Source organism: Diabrotica undecimpunctata, chromosome 6, assembly GCF_040954645.1.
Source record: "Diabrotica undecimpunctata isolate CICGRU chromosome 6, icDiaUnde3, whole genome shotgun sequence".
Taxonomy (NCBI): domain Eukaryota; kingdom Metazoa; phylum Arthropoda; class Insecta; order Coleoptera; family Chrysomelidae; genus Diabrotica; species Diabrotica undecimpunctata.
In genome coordinates this window covers 8,722,758-8,740,647 of record NC_092808.1, presented here as the reverse complement: position 1 = coordinate 8,740,647, position 17,890 = coordinate 8,722,758, and the positions used below count along the sequence as shown (strand labels likewise).

At 34.4% G+C, this 17,890-nt stretch overlaps 1 protein-coding gene across 1 annotated transcript in view; it reads left to right on the top strand.

Annotated features, from left to right (window-relative positions):
* The window catches only part of LOC140443091 (cGMP-specific 3',5'-cyclic phosphodiesterase-like), a 238,096-nt gene that overhangs the window by 212,341 nt on the left and 7,865 nt on the right, over positions 1-17,890 (top strand). The window contains exons 7-11 of the mRNA XM_072534157.1: positions 10,196-10,383; positions 12,656-13,014; positions 13,717-13,841; positions 14,930-15,128; positions 15,843-15,996. Coding sequence (XP_072390258.1) covers positions 10,196-10,383; positions 12,656-13,014; positions 13,717-13,841; positions 14,930-15,128; positions 15,843-15,996 — 1,025 coding nt within the window. The remainder of the gene's footprint in view (positions 1-10,195; positions 10,384-12,655; positions 13,015-13,716; positions 13,842-14,929; positions 15,129-15,842; positions 15,997-17,890) is intronic.

The following is a 17,890-nucleotide window of genomic DNA, read 5'->3' as shown; positions in this document are numbered from 1 at the left end:
AGTTGGATTCAATCAATTTATTTTTGTCCCCGGAATCCGTAATTTAATTTATGACATACCTTTTTGAAACACCCTGTATACATAACTTACTTACGCATAGGTATGTTTAATTTACCATGATAAAAATATTAATAAAATAAAAATATTGTTTCGTGATGCAACTATCAATTTGTCTGACATTGACAGACACAAAATTTAATTGTTGTTTGTTGTGTTTGTAAGTACACATTTGAACTTTCTTACGATATCTACAAGTTTTAATTTATGCCTAACGAGGCTCAAGACAAATCTGAACAGAATGGAAAAATAATAATAATATTAATAAATGTTAAATATATTTACCAAAGGAACATTTTTATTCTCGAGAGAGAAAGAGAGAGAAAATATATCTTCTGTCTCTCTTTTACCTGTATCTTACATATATGTAATGATTTTGCCGATTCACTCCCTTACGAATTTCCAACGTAGAACGCGCGTATAGAAGTATAACTTCAAAAAGAAGAAGAGTAACGATACCGAACACGGGAAAAAAACGAAAAGAGATAGACAAAAAATTATTGAATAGATTACCAACTACTCTTTTTGTTGGTAAATTGTTTAGTGTAATTATTTATTTGTTTATTTTTTACTTATCTGATCAATTATACAAAGACTATGTTTCTCAAAAAGAAGAAAAAGTATTTATGTATTTATTTAACTGTGGAGATTTTCAAATTGTTACCGTGTATACTTTATCTGTGAAGTTCTCTCGTTTCTTATTCTATCTTTTATTTAAATCAATTTGATTCGGCGTGAGCTTATTAAATTTGTTCCGTTCGCCTGAGCGTTGTATCAAATAGTGAATTCGCTACTATTTCCCAAAACTTCATGTTTCCGCTTCAGCAAATTCTTATCAGAGCCTGCAAGGCATTTTAATTCCGGTAACTTAGCTTGATTTTTTACACAGCTCGAGTATATTGATTTCTCGACGAACGTGTCATATCCAAGTTTTTGTGGAAATATTTGATAACAAAGCGAAAATACTTTCTTATACAACTTGTCGGGTATTGAACATGGAAAGCTGATGCTTATCATTGAACCGTTTACTCTGAAAGATATCAGTGTGTCTCGGATGAGATCAGCGCTAGTTTTGAAAGGATATTCTTATGAAACGAATACTTCATGAAAGCACATAAGCGTGTTCACGTGACGTGAATAACGTGTACTTAGGTAGGGCTTATTTCAAATCAGGAAGATTCGCGATATTCTATAGCACACGGAGCAGATGTTTCGTGGAAACTTTATCATTTAACCCTTTAAGTGCACAATTGAGTAGTAATGTAGAAAAATGATAAAATTTTAGTTTTTTATGTAAGAATAACCTAAAAAGATTCTGAAACTATTTTCTTGTGGCATATCATGTGGCAACTTTAAGATATTAAGTTTATATGGGATTAAGCGACAATTGATTGTAATGAAAATTACATTTTTAACAAACTAATTTTTAACGTATCGATTCCGAAAAGCGTCTTCAAAAAAGATTATTTTGAAAATTTTGGGAACCGGGCCACCTTGAAACGCGTGCACCATGGGACAGTCAGTCCGCTGTCAGTTAACGGTCAGTCGTTCTCGTGTTGTTTAAATACGTGTACGCATCCCGAGAGTTTTTTTTACACGTGTTGTTTGTGTTCGAAAGAGGTACTTTTTATACTAAATACGTGGACGTGTACGAACTCATCACTATATAGCCCCTCATAAAATTATTAGACCCTCGGAGATATAGTAAACTGATCACCGGCATCCTTTGGAGATTGGTAAACTCATCACCGCAGATAGGTAAACTCATCACCGGGATTTTTGCCTGGTTTCTAATGCGAAAGATTGCCTCTTACCTGTTATACTTCTCGTTTATGTGATAATTTAATAAATTCAGAAATTATTTTAAGTAAGTTGCTTTAAAATTTAACTGAGATATTTATGTCTCACGGTGTGGCCTATTAGACGTATCTGCCAGTCTAAATGGTTTTGAGATCTAAAAATTTAGTTGCATAGGATTTCGATAGTGAACTTTAAAATGAAAATATTTGTCAATATGTGCTATTTTTGTTTATATCGGAAGTAGTCCCAACTTCGTTATTTGATTTTCATTGCATTTTTATATTTCTCATTGAATTCTCGAAATAATTTGTTAAGCATACATTCGGTCTAAGTCTTACCGTTTTGGCGTTATTTGACTATTTTGAAAATAATACACGATTTTGGACAGTTAGTAAATATAAAATATCTGAAAAATAGGAAAAGCTAAAAACTTGATTGTGCTATTAGTGCATTGAAGTCGAAGGAAACCTAATTTTTTACACGTGCAAAGCTTTACATTTTATGGCATCATTGGCGGAAATTTTTAAATTTGAAGTAATCAGCAATGCATTTATTATGACAGAATGTATCAAACTGCTTAAGTATAGCTTCCTGTACTTTATCTTTCAATGACTTGTACAAAGATCCCACAATTAGAGTCCTTTTAAAAGCAATATTTTTACATTTTTTGGTTAGTTTTCGCCATTATTTGTAGGAGTCAGATGAGTTGTTCATTTCATTTCATAAACATCATGACAACTAACCTCAATTAGTGTAAGATACAAAATAATTTTTATTCTGTAATTTGTACTGATTTTGTTTATTGTAGCACCCTGATGATGCAAATAGAGATTTGCAAAAGCTTAGCAGTTTAAAAAGAGTACTTCTTTGTCCTATCTTCGGCTGCACACCCAAATATATAGTTGTGTTTGTAGTCCAACTGATCAGCGTTGACTACAAGCGTTTATCCCTTTTTTAGTATATGTATATAAGGAGTCCAATTAAGTTGGTACCATATGGAAAATTTTTTTCCATTATGGAAAAAAATTTATTCTCTAGTTTTGAATGATCTAGAATTTCAGTCATTAGAATCAGATATTAGTATTTTTCAGTCATTTACGCGGTTTGTTAAACAACATGAATTTTATTAAGACTTGAGAATATCCACAATTCATTTTTTTTGACAAACCGCGTATACAACTAAAAAAAATTTTATATCTGATCATTGTATTCTAGGTATTAGATCATTCAAAACTTTTTATGTAACATAATTATTTTATATAACAAAATTCATAGAACTAAAAATAAAAATGTTTCACATATGGTGCTGATTTTATATTTATACATATATATATATATATATATATATATATATATATATATATATATATATATATATATATATATATATATATATATAACAATGTGACTTTAACAATTTAAATGGAAATCTCAAAATATAATATCAGAAAAGGTAATCTACAGCAACAAAGTAATATTATGCCTTGCCTACAAGAAACATCTTATACGGTTAACTTAAAGAACTTAATTACACTGATTTTTTTCTGTGTGATCAGGATGATTCGCGAAAACCAGTGCGAAACAACTAAACAAAAACGGTATAACATTTCTACTTACCAGTTGTATGACATTTAGCCTTACACCCTTTCGTCGCACAAGTCCACAAAAGGCAATTCGATTTTTTTAGTCTTTCGCAATCAATTGAAATTTGAAATTATTGATAACCATCATTTTTTGTCCGCGTTGGCTCAGGACGTAATAAATTAGCAGTTCACTATCCGTGTTGAAGAAACAAGGGCAAATGAAGAGAAATTTTTCTTTTCGCATGATTTTAGGTAGCTATCAATAGAATTTTGTGGAATTCCCAAATAAAAACCAATAAATTGCAGTTGCATTTAAGACATCTGGATTTGGATTATTCTGTGAAATTACCAAAAACTAGCCGTTTGCTGGGATTTTATGGTCTATACCTGATCCAGGCTGCAGGTAGGCTAGTGATCAGTTTACCAATCTCTTAGGGTCTATCTTGAATACCCTACTTTTATGGCGGTGATGAGTTTGTACTATGTACGAGCAGTGGCGGCTTTTGGGGGTAGGCAGGATAGGCCGGGCCTACCCAATAATTTTAAGAGCTTTAAAATTGAAAAACATATTCAAAAATTATGTTAATGCATGTAAATAACTTTTAAATGTACTAAATCACTCAATACATTGCGTCCTATGTTATTATATTCCCACAGAAAACATCGAATCGTATTCACGCATTTTAAATATCATTAATAGGCCCGATAGGAACTGGCCGACCCAGCTCACATAAGATCCCCGTACAATAAGCGTTTGAAGTTAAGCAGCTTGCCGGACAACGATTTATATTGTCGTGTTTATGCTCGCTGTTTAGGCACCAGACGATCGGGCCTACGTCGACCATCGTTGTCACTTGTAACGTAATTATCGAATTGTAATATAAATTATCTTTTAAATTATGATAAAAAAATATGTAACATAATCTATAATTGTAACATATTTTCAAACAAACAACACAATTGCAAACAAGTGCACGGTTGCCCAAATAAATTAAAAAAAAAATCGTAAAATTCGAGAAAGAAAAGATTCCCATTCTCACACAAAAAAAATGTATTGCACACACTGGCGGCTACAGAATTTTTTTTGGGGAGGTCATGGATCTTGAGGGTGATTACTTTTCTCTGATGCAAGGTCACTTTTAGTCTTACCACCAATAGGATAAGTTGGTTTCCAAATATTTTTAATTAAAATTAAAATTTCCAATTTTAATTTTAAGTCATGACCCCGTGACCCCTCCCTCTCTGATTACACATAGCTTTATGTAATTTGCTGGCTTGGCCTACCCAAAATTTTACCACACTAGCCGCCACTGTGTACGAGGGTATTTATGGTAATTGGTGATGAGTTTACGTGTACCCAAATACGTTAAGGAGTTATAAAATATTCCAGATGTATTATTTTTAGAATATTATTGTTTTAATTGACCAAGGAGACCTTTTATTATCTTTTGCTGTGATTTTCTGTTTTATTTTTGCACGATATTTTACAATATAAATAATTGTTGTTTATAATGTATTATGGGTCTCTTTAAGATAAATGTTTTGGGCCATCATGGAACGTGTCTCAATGTGGCCTACAATGTTATAACTTAATCTGCAAGTATGATTTTTTCTGTCAGATGTCTCGCGGTCGAAAAAGAAAATCTAACAAAGGATTGTTTAGCACAGAGGCTATGAAAAGTGATGTAGATGATGTATTAAAACATAACTTTAGCCTTAATATATCAGCTGAGAGCAATTACATTGATCATCAAACGTTAGCGCGATACGTAAGGAAAGCTAAAGAAGCTTCCTTCTTCTTCTTAACGTGCCCCATCCCTAAGAACATTGGCGATCATCATGGCGCATTTGACTCTATCTGCAGCGGCTCTGAAAAGTTCTATTGACGTTTTTCCACTCCATTGTCTCAGATTCTTCAGCCAGGACGTGCGTCTTCTCCCCGGTCCTCTTTTGCCTTTCACCTTCCCTTGTATGACCAGCCGCATCAATTTGTATTACTCGTTTCTTAGTATGTGACCAAAGTAGCTCCTTTTTCTTTGCTTTATAGTGTTGAGTATTTCTTTATCTTTTTTCATTCTTCGTAGCGTTTCCGCATTTGGTATGTGTTGTGTCTAAGATATTTTCCACATTTTTCGATAACACCACATTTCAAAGGTAATGAGTTTTTTCTCTGTCGCCTCTGTAATTGTCCAGGTCTTAACTCCATACAAGATCCATACAAAAGGACAGAAAACACGTAGCATCTCAATACTCTAGTTCTAATTTCGATGTTGAGTTTTCCATTGCATAATATTGCTTTCATCAAAGTAGCACCTCTATCATTTCTCTGACCATACCCGAAATCTTCTATTTTAGTTTCTTCTTTGTTTAGTTTTCTACCCAGTTTGGAATTGAAATCTCCAATTACTAGTGTAAGACGATTTTTATGTTCTTCCATAGCCTTTGATATATCTTCATAAAATAGTTCGATATCTTCGTCATGATAAGCTGTCGTGGGGGCATATACCTAGATAATTTTAATTGATGTTCTTCTTATTTTAAGTATGACATAGGCTACACGATCTGATATACCTTTGATAATTTGGACATGCTTACTTATACCTTTATTTATTATAAATCCTACTCCAAATTTACTATTCTTTTCATTTCCTTTATAATACAGTAGATTACCGGATTTTAGCTGTATTCGGTTTTCTTCTTTTCGTCGAGTTTCTGATAGACCTATGATATCCCATTTTATGTTTGTTAATTCTTCTTCCAGTTTTTTGTTCACTGTCCGCAAGGAGTATTATCATCTGCGTATCTAAGATTATTCAGAAGTGCTCCGTTAATAAATACGCCTTCATTTACGTCTTCTAATGCCTCTTTAAACAATTCTTCTGAATACATATTAAAAATTAAAGAGGAAAGCACACATCCTTGTCTCACTCCACGATTTATAGGTATTTCTTTCGATTTTTGTTGGTCTATTCGTATTATGGTTTTCTGATATCGGTATAGATTGGCAATGATTCTCTCGTCTTTCTCATCTAATTCTGTGTTCTGCAGTATTTTTGCCATTCTTCGGTGTTGTACTTTGTCGAAAGTTTGTACTTTGTACAGTAAATAATGCTTCTCTGGTGCCAAAGCCTTTTCTGAATCCCAATTGGTTTTCATCTATTCTATCATCTAGCTTTTTATAATGTATTTTTTATTCTGTATCACTCGTAAGAAGACTTTTAGAATATGGTTCATCGAGCTAATTGTCCTGTGTTCTTCACACTTCATTGCGTTTGATTTTTTTGGGTATTGGAATAAATATTGATTTTAACCATTCTTTCGGAATCTATCCCGTATAATAATTGTCATTAAATAATTCTATTAGTGTGCCCATATGATTAAGAAGCTCCCAACGAAGTATTATTGTATAACCCCACTATGATACTCGAAGGGTATTCAATGATAAACAAGAAATATTGGTAAATGGGTTCAGTTCCCGCAGTAATCACAAAGAAAGGAAAATAAAACAATTTATTTTGGAGCAATTTCATACTAAAATATAATAGCAATAATTGAATTTTCTATAAAATACGACTGGTTAAGAATGTTTTAATTTATTACACTTTCTGCAAAATAGCAATATATATAAAAAAAATGGAAAAACCAGCCTTTTTTTATTATATTTTTCAACCCCTTAGGAACTTCATACTTTGCGTAGAAAATCTTTATAATATAATAAAATAGTCCACCAAATTTAATTGAAATCGATTCAATAGATTTCGCATACAAATTTTGCAATCTAAATTTAAAAAAAAAATCCTTAAAATCTTGCACAACTAAACTAAATCATATAGAAGTTTAAAAATTTTTTTAACTATAAAAAGGCACTCCATCTATTCAAGGTACTGTATAGAATTAAAATCCGATTATTTGGGTGACCTCAGGAACTTTTTAAAACTTGTAACAATTTTTTGACTTATACACATAATTCTTCTTCTTCTTATTCTATTAGCCTTCTAAATTGTTTAAATTATCGCACCGCATCGCATCTTTTTCTTGGTCTGAAAATATTTCTTCGTCCATTTGGTGACTTATCTCGTCATATTCGTACTATCCTATTCTCTGCCATTCTACTAATGTGTTCGTTCCACTCCTGTTTCCGTTTTATCACCCATCCATTTATGTCTTCTATGTTTCATGCTCTTCTTATGTTTTCGCTTCTCTCCCTATCCAATAGACTTTTCTCTGATATTCGTCGGAGTATTTTTATCTCTGTTATAACTAAAAGTCATCTCGTTTTAGATGTGCCAGGTCTTGTCTCCGCCGTGTATGTTAATATAGGTCTAATTGCTGCTTTATAGATTTTTGTTTTTGTGTCTTGTCTTAGGTGTTTGTTCTTCCAGATTGTCTCATTAAGAGATCCCGCCGCTTTATTTGCTTTTAAGCGTTGAAGTCGTACGTCTTCTTTCAACATCTCCGTAACTAGTTATGTCTATTCGAAAATATCTAAACCTTGGTTCCTGCTATATTATTTTCCCATCAATTTCGATTTTACATCGTAGTGGGTATTTAGATTTTTAGTTTTATTTAGTTTTTTTGCTGATGTTATCATATTGTATTTCTTGGCTGTTGTCTACATAACATAATATTTGGATTTCTTTGTTCCCCATTCTGTAACCACGACTTTTATGTTCTGTACTACTTGTATTATTTCGTCCATTATTATATTAAAGAGAAGTGAGCTTAACATGTCACCCTGTCTGACTCCATTTTGTACTGATATCATCATCATTCAATCTTCGCTTATCCACTGCTGGACATAGATCTCCCTCATAATTTTCCATCTATTTCGATCTTGTGCCTCTTGCATCCAATTCCTATGACAACGTTTTAGATCGTCAGTCCAACGTGTTGGTGGACGACCTCTGCTTCGGTAGGCATCATCTCTTGGTCACCATTCCAGTATCCGCTTTGTCCATCTATTATCTGTCATTCGAGCCACGTGACCTGCCCAGTTCCATTTCAGTGTTGCTACTCTCTCTAATGCATCAGCCACTCCTGTTCTTTGTCGTAGATGGCGATTTGGGATCTTGTCTCGTAGTGAAACGCCCAACATAGCACGCTCCATCGCCCTTTGACACACACGGATCTTTTGAACTGTTGTCCTTGTCATGGTCAACGTTTCCGCACCGTAAGTTAACACTGGCAAAACACACTGATTAAACGTTTTTCTTTTAAGGCATATTGGTATATCAGACGATTTGAAAATATGGTTCATCTTGCCGAAGGCTGCCCAAGTCAGTCTTATACGACGGAGAAGCTCAACGGTTTTGTTATCTTTTCCTATGCGAATCTCATGACCTAGGTATTTATAGCATATATCTTCGCTGACTACAAGATTTGTCATCATCTGGGTTTTAGATATATTTATTTTCAATCCCCCTTCTAGCGAGGAAAGGTAGAGCTGATTTAAAAGTTCTTTGGCCTCATCTATCCTATCAGCTATTAGTACAATATCATCTGCAAACCTTAGATGGCTAAGCTTTTCTCCGTTTTGCCCTTTTACATATATATTCCAAAAGCGTAGTGAACAGTTTCGGCGATATGGTGTCCCCCTGGCGCACTCCACGTTGTATCGGGAATTTCTGGGTTTGACGATCACCCACTCTAACACTTTCTGTTGCGTTTTGGTATATGTGTTTAATTATATTTATATACCGATAGTCAATTCGGCATTCTGTCAAGGCTTCCAACATTTTTTGTTGATTTACGGTGTCGAATGCCTTTTCATAGTCGACAAATATTAAAGCTAGTGGTTTATTATAATCAGTGCATTTTTCTATAAGATTTTTTATTACCAGTAGGTGATCGTTTGTTCCATAGCCTTTTCTAAAACCCGCCTGGTCTATGGGCTTATAAAATTCCAATTTATTTTCTAGTCGTTTCGTAATTATTTTTGTAAATAGTTTATAAATATGTGAAAGTAGACTTATGGACCTGTAATTCCTGAGGTCGGTAGCATCCCCTTTTTTATGAAGTATGATAATTTCTACGTTGTACCACTGGGTTGGTGTTATTGCTTCCTGCAAACATCTAGCGAATAGTTTGGCAAGGACCTGCCATAATCTTTTTCCAGCCACTTTCAAGGCATCTGCCACTATTTCATCGCCTCCGGGGGACTTATTGTTTTTCATTTCTTGCACTGACCTTCGAACTTCATTGGGTGTTACGTCCGGTAAAATTTCAGATCCCTGATTGATTATCTTTGGTAATGATCCACTCAGGTTACATTGCTGTTCTTTGTATACTTGTCTATAAAAACTCTCTATCGTGTTCATAATTTGAACTCTATCCTCAATGATTTGCCCCTGTTCATTTCTTAATTTGTGGACGTTTTTCCTTCCAATGGACATGCTCTGTCTGAGTACTTTCAAGCTTTTGTTTTCTTCTATTACTCTAGTTATTTCCATCGTATTGTATCGTCTCAGATCTTTTCTAACTTCCTTTTTAATTTTCTTATTCAAAATTCTTAGTTCATTTTGGTTATCATCCTGATTTTCGCTAAGTTTTCTTCTTTCCTCTAGAAGATGTTTTGTGTTGTGGCTTAATTTTTTGTTATTGTTTTCAGGACGAGGACAGTATTTCTTTTCAGCTTCTTTCAATATGTATTGTATATATGTACTGATATACACTATGTTAATTTTCCATTTATCTTTGCCTGACATAATTTTAGTAATATCAAAAATTTGTCTTAACATTCTTCATATTTTTTTTAGGCCGTCATCCTTTGATTTAGCAAGCTCAACATTAGCTCAAATAGCAGGATATGCCGCATCCACGGGGCAAATTCTTAATATAGGAGACGTCAGATCGTGGCTTAAGGAACAACATAGCGAAGGAGATGCTGAGACTGCCAAAACTATACTCTGTATGCCCATTATAAATGGAAAGAGAACACTAATAGGTAAGTTTTACTCCATGTCTGTATATTTTATCACTAGGAATTGACTCATTTCTAAAAATGATACGTTCATCATGCTTTGGAGGGTACGTAAAGCCGTTGGTCCCCTTAGGCTAGTGTGAATCAATATTAGCTACTTGAATCAGGCTTAAAGTTACAATTGGCGCCGGAAAAATCCGAAAGAATCTTGTTGGTAAAAATGCCATATGATATTGTCCAGATTTAGCCGTACGGTTCATCGGTACGGTTCATCGGTACTCCCTTTAAGAGGAAAATTCACTCATCCCAGATACCTACGGTATCTAATGGATTGAGCTCTGATGGGACTCTTTTCGTGTTATCGAGTCCTAGGTCTAGTCCTAGTCCTAGTGCTATGACTTGGTATGCTGGAGTATCTCCCAAAATTTTCGTATAAATCTGGACGTCGCGAGGAGTACAGCTTTCTGCATGGCCTTATAGATATATTGATTTAGATCTAGTTGTTTTATGTTCTGTGGGAGGTTTCTGGGAATAACACCAGTAGTAGATAGAATAATAGGTACTGTCTAGGTACTTTCCATTCCCCAATATCTCCTAATTTGTATTTCTAGATCTCTGTACTTGGCGATCTTTTTGTTGTATTTAACACGCAAATTATTGGTGTTAGGTAATGCCACATCAAGAAGTGTTGTTTGCCTAGTAAGTTTATTAACTAGCATCAAATACGGTATATTATGTGCCACTGGTTGGTCTCTAAGCACAGTGCGGTCCCAGTATAGCTTGTAGTTGCCATTTTCAAACATTCTGTCAGCGACGTATTGATAATAAGGAAGATGGTCAGTTTGGATAAGATCTCAGTTTGTCAGCTAGTTCTTGGTGAATAATTTTTCCTACTGAGTCATTGCGTTCTTTATAATCAGTTTCAACAAACGCCTGGCAGCTCCGGTAAGATGTTGGATGGTTTCTTGGGCTTGGCATCCATATCGGCATTTATCATTTTGGATTTGAGGATCTTTAACAATATATTTCAGGTAATTTTTAGTTGGAATCATCATCATTCAATCTTCGCTTATCCACTGCTGGACATAGATCTCCCTCATAATTTTCCATCTATTTCGATCTTGTGCCTCTTGCATCCAATTGATATGACAACGTTTTAGATCGTCAGTCCAATGTGTTGGTGGAGGACCTCTACTTCGGTAGGTATCATCTCTTGGTCTCCATTCCAGTATCCGCTTTGTCCATCTATTGTCTGTCATTCGAGCCACGTGACCTGCCCAGTTCCATTTTAGTGTTACTACTCTCTCTACTGCATCAGCCACTCCTGTTCTTTGTCGTAGCTGGCGATTTGGGATCTTGTCTCGTAGTGAAACGCCCAACATAGCACGCTCCATCGCCCTTTGACACACACGGATCTTTTGAACTGTTAGTTGGAATAACCTGATCTTAAATTCCAAGTAGAAAACCCTCAGTCTTGGGAAACATTGTTCCTGATGTCAACCAATAGTTCGACGCTGTATTGTCGACATATTCTTACCTGATCTCATTAAGATGTCGCCCTGGTGTACTCATCCGGGTGCACATTTTTTCTTGCTCAGTCAGGTGGTTTATGCGCATTTCTTGTTTCCTCAGTTTAAGCGGCGTTGTATCATCTACTGCGCAAATTGCTCGATGTAAGGTAGATGTCTCAGCCTGCACCTAAAAATAAGTTATTAAATTAGCAACCTGTTTATCCAATTGTTCACCTATGTCCATAAGTCCTCTTCCCCCTTGATATCACGGTAATGTTGTTCTCTCTATTGCACTGCGTGGATGGTGTTTTTGCGTCTTTGTGAGAAATGTTATTACTTTCCGCTGAAGACTTCCTATATCCATTTTAGACCACTTTATAATGCCAAATGAGTAGCTCAGCGCGGAACAGGCTTACGTATTAATACCTTAAACAAATTTTTACTATTAAGATATGACCGATTTAGTTGTCATACTCTTATGAACTTGAATATATGATATTATTACTATTATTATAATACTAGGAATATCACTTCAGTATATTCTGACCCAAATACGAACCTGTCTTATGCGCTCTAATAAGCAATAAAACCTCATATTTTATGAGCACAACTATTTGTTTTAGTTCAGTAAAATATTCAGGGTGATCTATTTGAAATACAAAATTATTTGGTTTATTAGTTAAAGTATATTTGTATAATTTACGTTAGGGGGTAGCAGATGATAAATTTAGTCATTCTCTGTAAATTGTACCATTGTACCAGGTATAATATTGCTCTTTTTTTAGGTGTGGCCCAGCTGATTAATAAGGAAAACAACGCCCCCTTCACGGAATGCGACGTTTCGTTATTCGAAGCTTTCGCCATCTTTTGTGGTCTTGGGATTCACAATACTCAAATGTACGAAAGCGCTTGTAAACTGATGGCTAAACAGAAAGTCGCTCTGGAGTGTCTATCATATCACGCTACGGCCAACGACGAGTCAACGGAAAAGTTAGTCAACGAACAAATCCCGACGGCTGATTGTTTTAATCTGTACAGTTTTACTTTTATCGATTTTGACCTTTCTGACGAAGATACTTGCAAGGCTACGTTGAGAATGTTTATGGAATGTAATTTGGTGCAACAATTCCATATACCTTATGAGGTTAGTATGAGATGTAGGTCCATTTGTATGTTTTCTTTCAAAAACTATTGTTAGTAAAGTCGTTTACAACAAGGTGTTGTACAACACTAAAATGAATTTAACTTCTCGAAAAAAAAAATAATAAATTTATAGATTCTAATCTACAATTATTATTAATAACACATACATCACCTATAATTATACATAATATACATAATACGTATACAACACACAGTACATAAACATATTATACATAACACAAAAAACAATCAGAATTTGGGGCAATTATGAGCCAATATAATACACATTACTATACTCAAAGCAAAATTAAGACTGAGAAAATTCTCATTCCGAGAATTCCGATAATACCAACGGATATGCTATTAGAATTTAAACAAATTTAATACCCGATTCGTCGTGCATTGCCCATGACGATAAACAAATCACGAGGACAATCTTTAAATGTTTGCGGACTGAATATAGTAAATAGTTGTTTTTCTAACGGTTAATTTTGCGTAGCATGTTCAGTGTAGGCAAACTATCCCCTTTGTTCATTCTCGAACCTAGCAATAAAACGAAAACTATAGTATATTACAAGTTCCTTCAATGAATGCGCAAATGGTTGCTTTGCTGTCACATAAATTAGTTCTTTTCAACGCTTAGTATATCTGATGTTTCTTATTCTAATCTTAAATATAATTTAAAATATACTTACCATTTTAGGTTTTATGTAGGTGGACTTTAAGTGTAAAGAAAAACTACAGACCAGTTAAATATCACAATTGGAGGCATGCCCTCAACGTAGCTCAAACAATGTTTGCGATGTTTAAGACAGGAAAAATGGAAAGGTGAGTGAACTAAATGTTTAAAGTGGGAACAAGGTTATTACTAATTCATTTCACTTCTTAGTGAAACACAATACTATAATAGAAGCCACAGTTAGAATGCAGTAGATAGACAATGTATTTATTACGGGAGAACGGGCAACCACGTTGTCGGTTTGTCCCGAGCGGCGCATTAGGACCAGATTTAAGAATCATACCACTAAAATATATGCTCACACAGCAATTGCCTACGCTTGTATAAAAGACTATCATTATTGTTTCAACTAAAGCATGATTCAATCATCGATGTATCAATGAGAGAGTTACATTGTCGAACTAAACAATAACATAAAGAAAAATACTATAAAAAAAAGTAAAATATATATATATATATATATATATATTTATATATATAAATATATATACATATATATAAAAATATATATATAGCTTTAAAAATTTAGTCTATTTGACGTTTAAGGAGTCTAAAAAGAGTCTAAATTTAAAGAGCCTATTAAAGAGTCTATTTGAGTTTTTTTGTCAAAACTTAAACTTCTAATCTTTCAAATGGTGCTTTTTATATTTCTTAATGTTTATAAACAAAGCCCCGATGAATTTTAACATAGTAAAAAGTATTTTTTTAAATCCATCTAAGATTTTATTATTCAAAGCTATTTCGTTGTGCCATCTTAATCCAATTTACTTTTTACTTTTTACTGGGAATAGGCCACAATTTTACTTTAAAATAAGTTTTTTTTAACGTTTTATATTCCACTTCGGAAATCTCAAAACTAAGAACGATTTCCGAAGACTAAGAGTGATCGAAAGGAGCCAGTTGAAAAAATAAAAGCGGTTAGACCAAAACGAAGGTGCTATAAAGCCCTTAGCGAAGATATCAGATGAATGATTGAAAAATAAATATTTATTTACTCGTAAAGTGTATTAATTGTATTGTAAATGTAAAGGACCTATAATTAAATCTTTTATTCCCAGGAAATCATTTTGAATATCGATCTTATAATATTAATTTATTTTAAAAATGCAGGTGTGAAGATCCGACATCCCAAATATATTTTTGACAAACAATATAATTATTTTTTTTATTTTTTTAGGTTCATGTCCGACCTAGAGATACTGGGACTGCTAGTCGCTTGTCTGTGTCACGATCTGGACCATCGAGGTACCAACAACGCGTTTCAAATGAAGACAGACTCACCGCTAGCAGTACTCTATTCGACTAGTACCATGGAACATCATCATTTCGATCAATGCGTGATGATTCTTAATACCGACAGCAATAATATTTTCCAAGTAGGTGGGTCAGTCGTGTAAACACTGATAGGGATTTTTCCGAGATACTTATAAAAAAATTACAGTACATTCTTTGTCAAAAGACGGAAAATGTAAGATAACTTTAAAGGTAATTTTCACCGAATAAACTGGAATTTGAAAAAATTTGAACTATTTGTGAAAACACAATAAATAAAGAAATTCCAAGATCCACGAAATTTAGAAAATCAAAACGAAATCAATGTATTAACAGCAGTAGTTGAAAGTCCTACAATAAGTTGCTACTAAAAGCCCTCTGCGGACCAGTAGCCCCCGTTGGAAGTTTGAAGTAAATCTACCTAAAATTTCAAGATCCTATAAAATTCTCAGCAACCATGTAGTCCAATACCAATTAACTACCATTTAAAAGGTTTTCACCTGTATATTTGGTAGCTTTAAACATGTATACCTAGTAGCAGTACTGAAGATGGAATATTTATTCCGAAAACGTTCTGTAATGTATCCCGAAAGGGTTCGTTTAAATAAATATACCTTTTATCAAAGATGCTTTAATAAAAAAACATCAAATGAAAAAGCTTAGGAAGTTCCTGACTAGATAGTCGCATCCCTTGACATTGTTAATATAAAAGTTTAGTAAAAATACTTAGAAATTTAGCAAATTATCACTGACTACACGTTATTTTCTTTATAGCGTAACCATACACATTTAGATTCTAAAAAATTATCATTTTCCAGGCATTATCTCCTGATGATTACCGTAAGGTAATGAGAATAGTAGAGACTGCGATTTTATCAACCGATTTGGCCATGTACTTTAAGAAGAAAAATAAGTTTCTAGAGCTAATCGATGACGGCGAATTCGATTGGCAAAGTGATGACAAAAAGGAGTGTAAGTATATTATGTAGCAATTTATATATTACGATAGGTTACTAATAATACGTTTTAGTTTAATACGTTTTAGATGTCTTCTTCTTCTTCTTTTTTCAGCGGATGACACCTTATGTCTCCTGAGAGGCGTCGGTGATAAGTTTTCTTTACTCTGTATCCATTTTTCGCACCCCTTCCAGTGACTGGTAAATTCTTTCATTTTTCTCGTGCTGTTTCCTATTTTCTTGCCTATTTCGATAAGTATTTGTTGGGACCATGTTTTTTCTGCAGATCATTCTGCAGATGCAATCGTAAGAGCAATATTACACAATATTATATATTACATAATATTACAATTACTAATGATATATCTATATGAATAAAATCGCCAATTCTCAAAGCACCCACGCTGGTTCATATAATGAGGACGAACTGTTTGAAAAACAGTTGAGTGAGCGAAAAGAACTTCGTAAATTCTCGAAGATTCTCGAGATTCCAGGGAGAGACTTCTGGACTTCTCTAATGCACAGGGTCGCAATCAGATGTATGTGGCTTACATCACCCTCTTCTTTTAGTCTATTCTCTCCAGTCCCTAAATGGACCAGGTCGGTAGATTCTACTCTTCGTAAGGACACGGTCACTAGGAGGACCAGCTTCGGCTTACTCCGTGGCGTCAGTTGCTCCCTATATACAAGGTCGTTTATCTTCTTAGTGATCAGGCACGGTTACTCCCAGGGCCGCTGCAACTTGCGACTTAGACCTTTCCTTCTCGTTGGTTGTTAGACCCAGACTGCATCACCTTCCTTGAAGCTAATAGAAGTGAATTTCTGATCTAAACTAACCTTTTTCCGATCACTGGTGAGTTACATATTATTCCTCGTAGAATCGTGGACCTTAACTAGTCGATTCTTTAGGTCGCTGACATACGCGGGGAGTGTCTCTTGGCCCGCCTTTCTGTCTTCTGGGAAGCTTCATCTCTCAACCAGTCAATAGCATTGCTGGAGTAATCAGTTGCTTTATATTGGGAGCTTTCCTAGGCTAGCAGAAACAGAGGCACCAGTTTGTCCCAGTCTCTCTGGTTTCCATGTACAAACAGGTACAGATAGTTGTTGATGATTTCATGGTTCTACCATGCCGTCGTACTGAGGATAAAGCGGTGTCATTCTGGTCTTCTTAATTGCCAGCTAAGCCATCATGGTCTTCCAAACTTCCGTTTTGAAATTGCACTTCTAGTAGAAACGGAGTAGAAGTAGAACCCCATGTCGGTTAACGACATTCACAAACAGGGTCTCACCAACTGTGATTGTTTTTTCGTTGGATAGTGCAGCTACTTCTGGTCATTTCAAAAAATATTCCGAAAAAAATAGATCTAATATTCATTTGCTGATGTTTTTACTGGAAAGGTCTCAGAATATCGCCATTAAATTGTTCCCATGGAGTGCCAGTGATGTATTTTTTGAGTGAAGTCTCGTTTTTGGTCCCTCCTTGGATGCACATAAGTCACACATTGTTTGCACCATTCTTCTGGACTTCTCTAACAACCTGGGATATGTGGCTCACAACAATATAAATGACAATGAATATTTCTGATATATTATATACATATTCTGATATAATAATTTTAAAAACACGTTTTATCGAGATTAATACATTATAGAAACTTTCATACTAGCAATTTGGAATTTGCTCCACTGGACATCTCAACAAGTGATTAGTTGGCAGGAGGTAGGCCATCAATGGGCCACATTAAGAAATTTGTGACGGGATTTTAACCTTTTGGGCTGCAAAAATAGATCGACGTTTATCAATTTTAAAGTTTTATGCTTTTTTAGGTGGTTGGGGCTAGCAAAATCAGCTGCTCTGTAGAGTTTTTCAATTTTAGTTTATTTTATACAACCTCATGTTTGTCTGTATG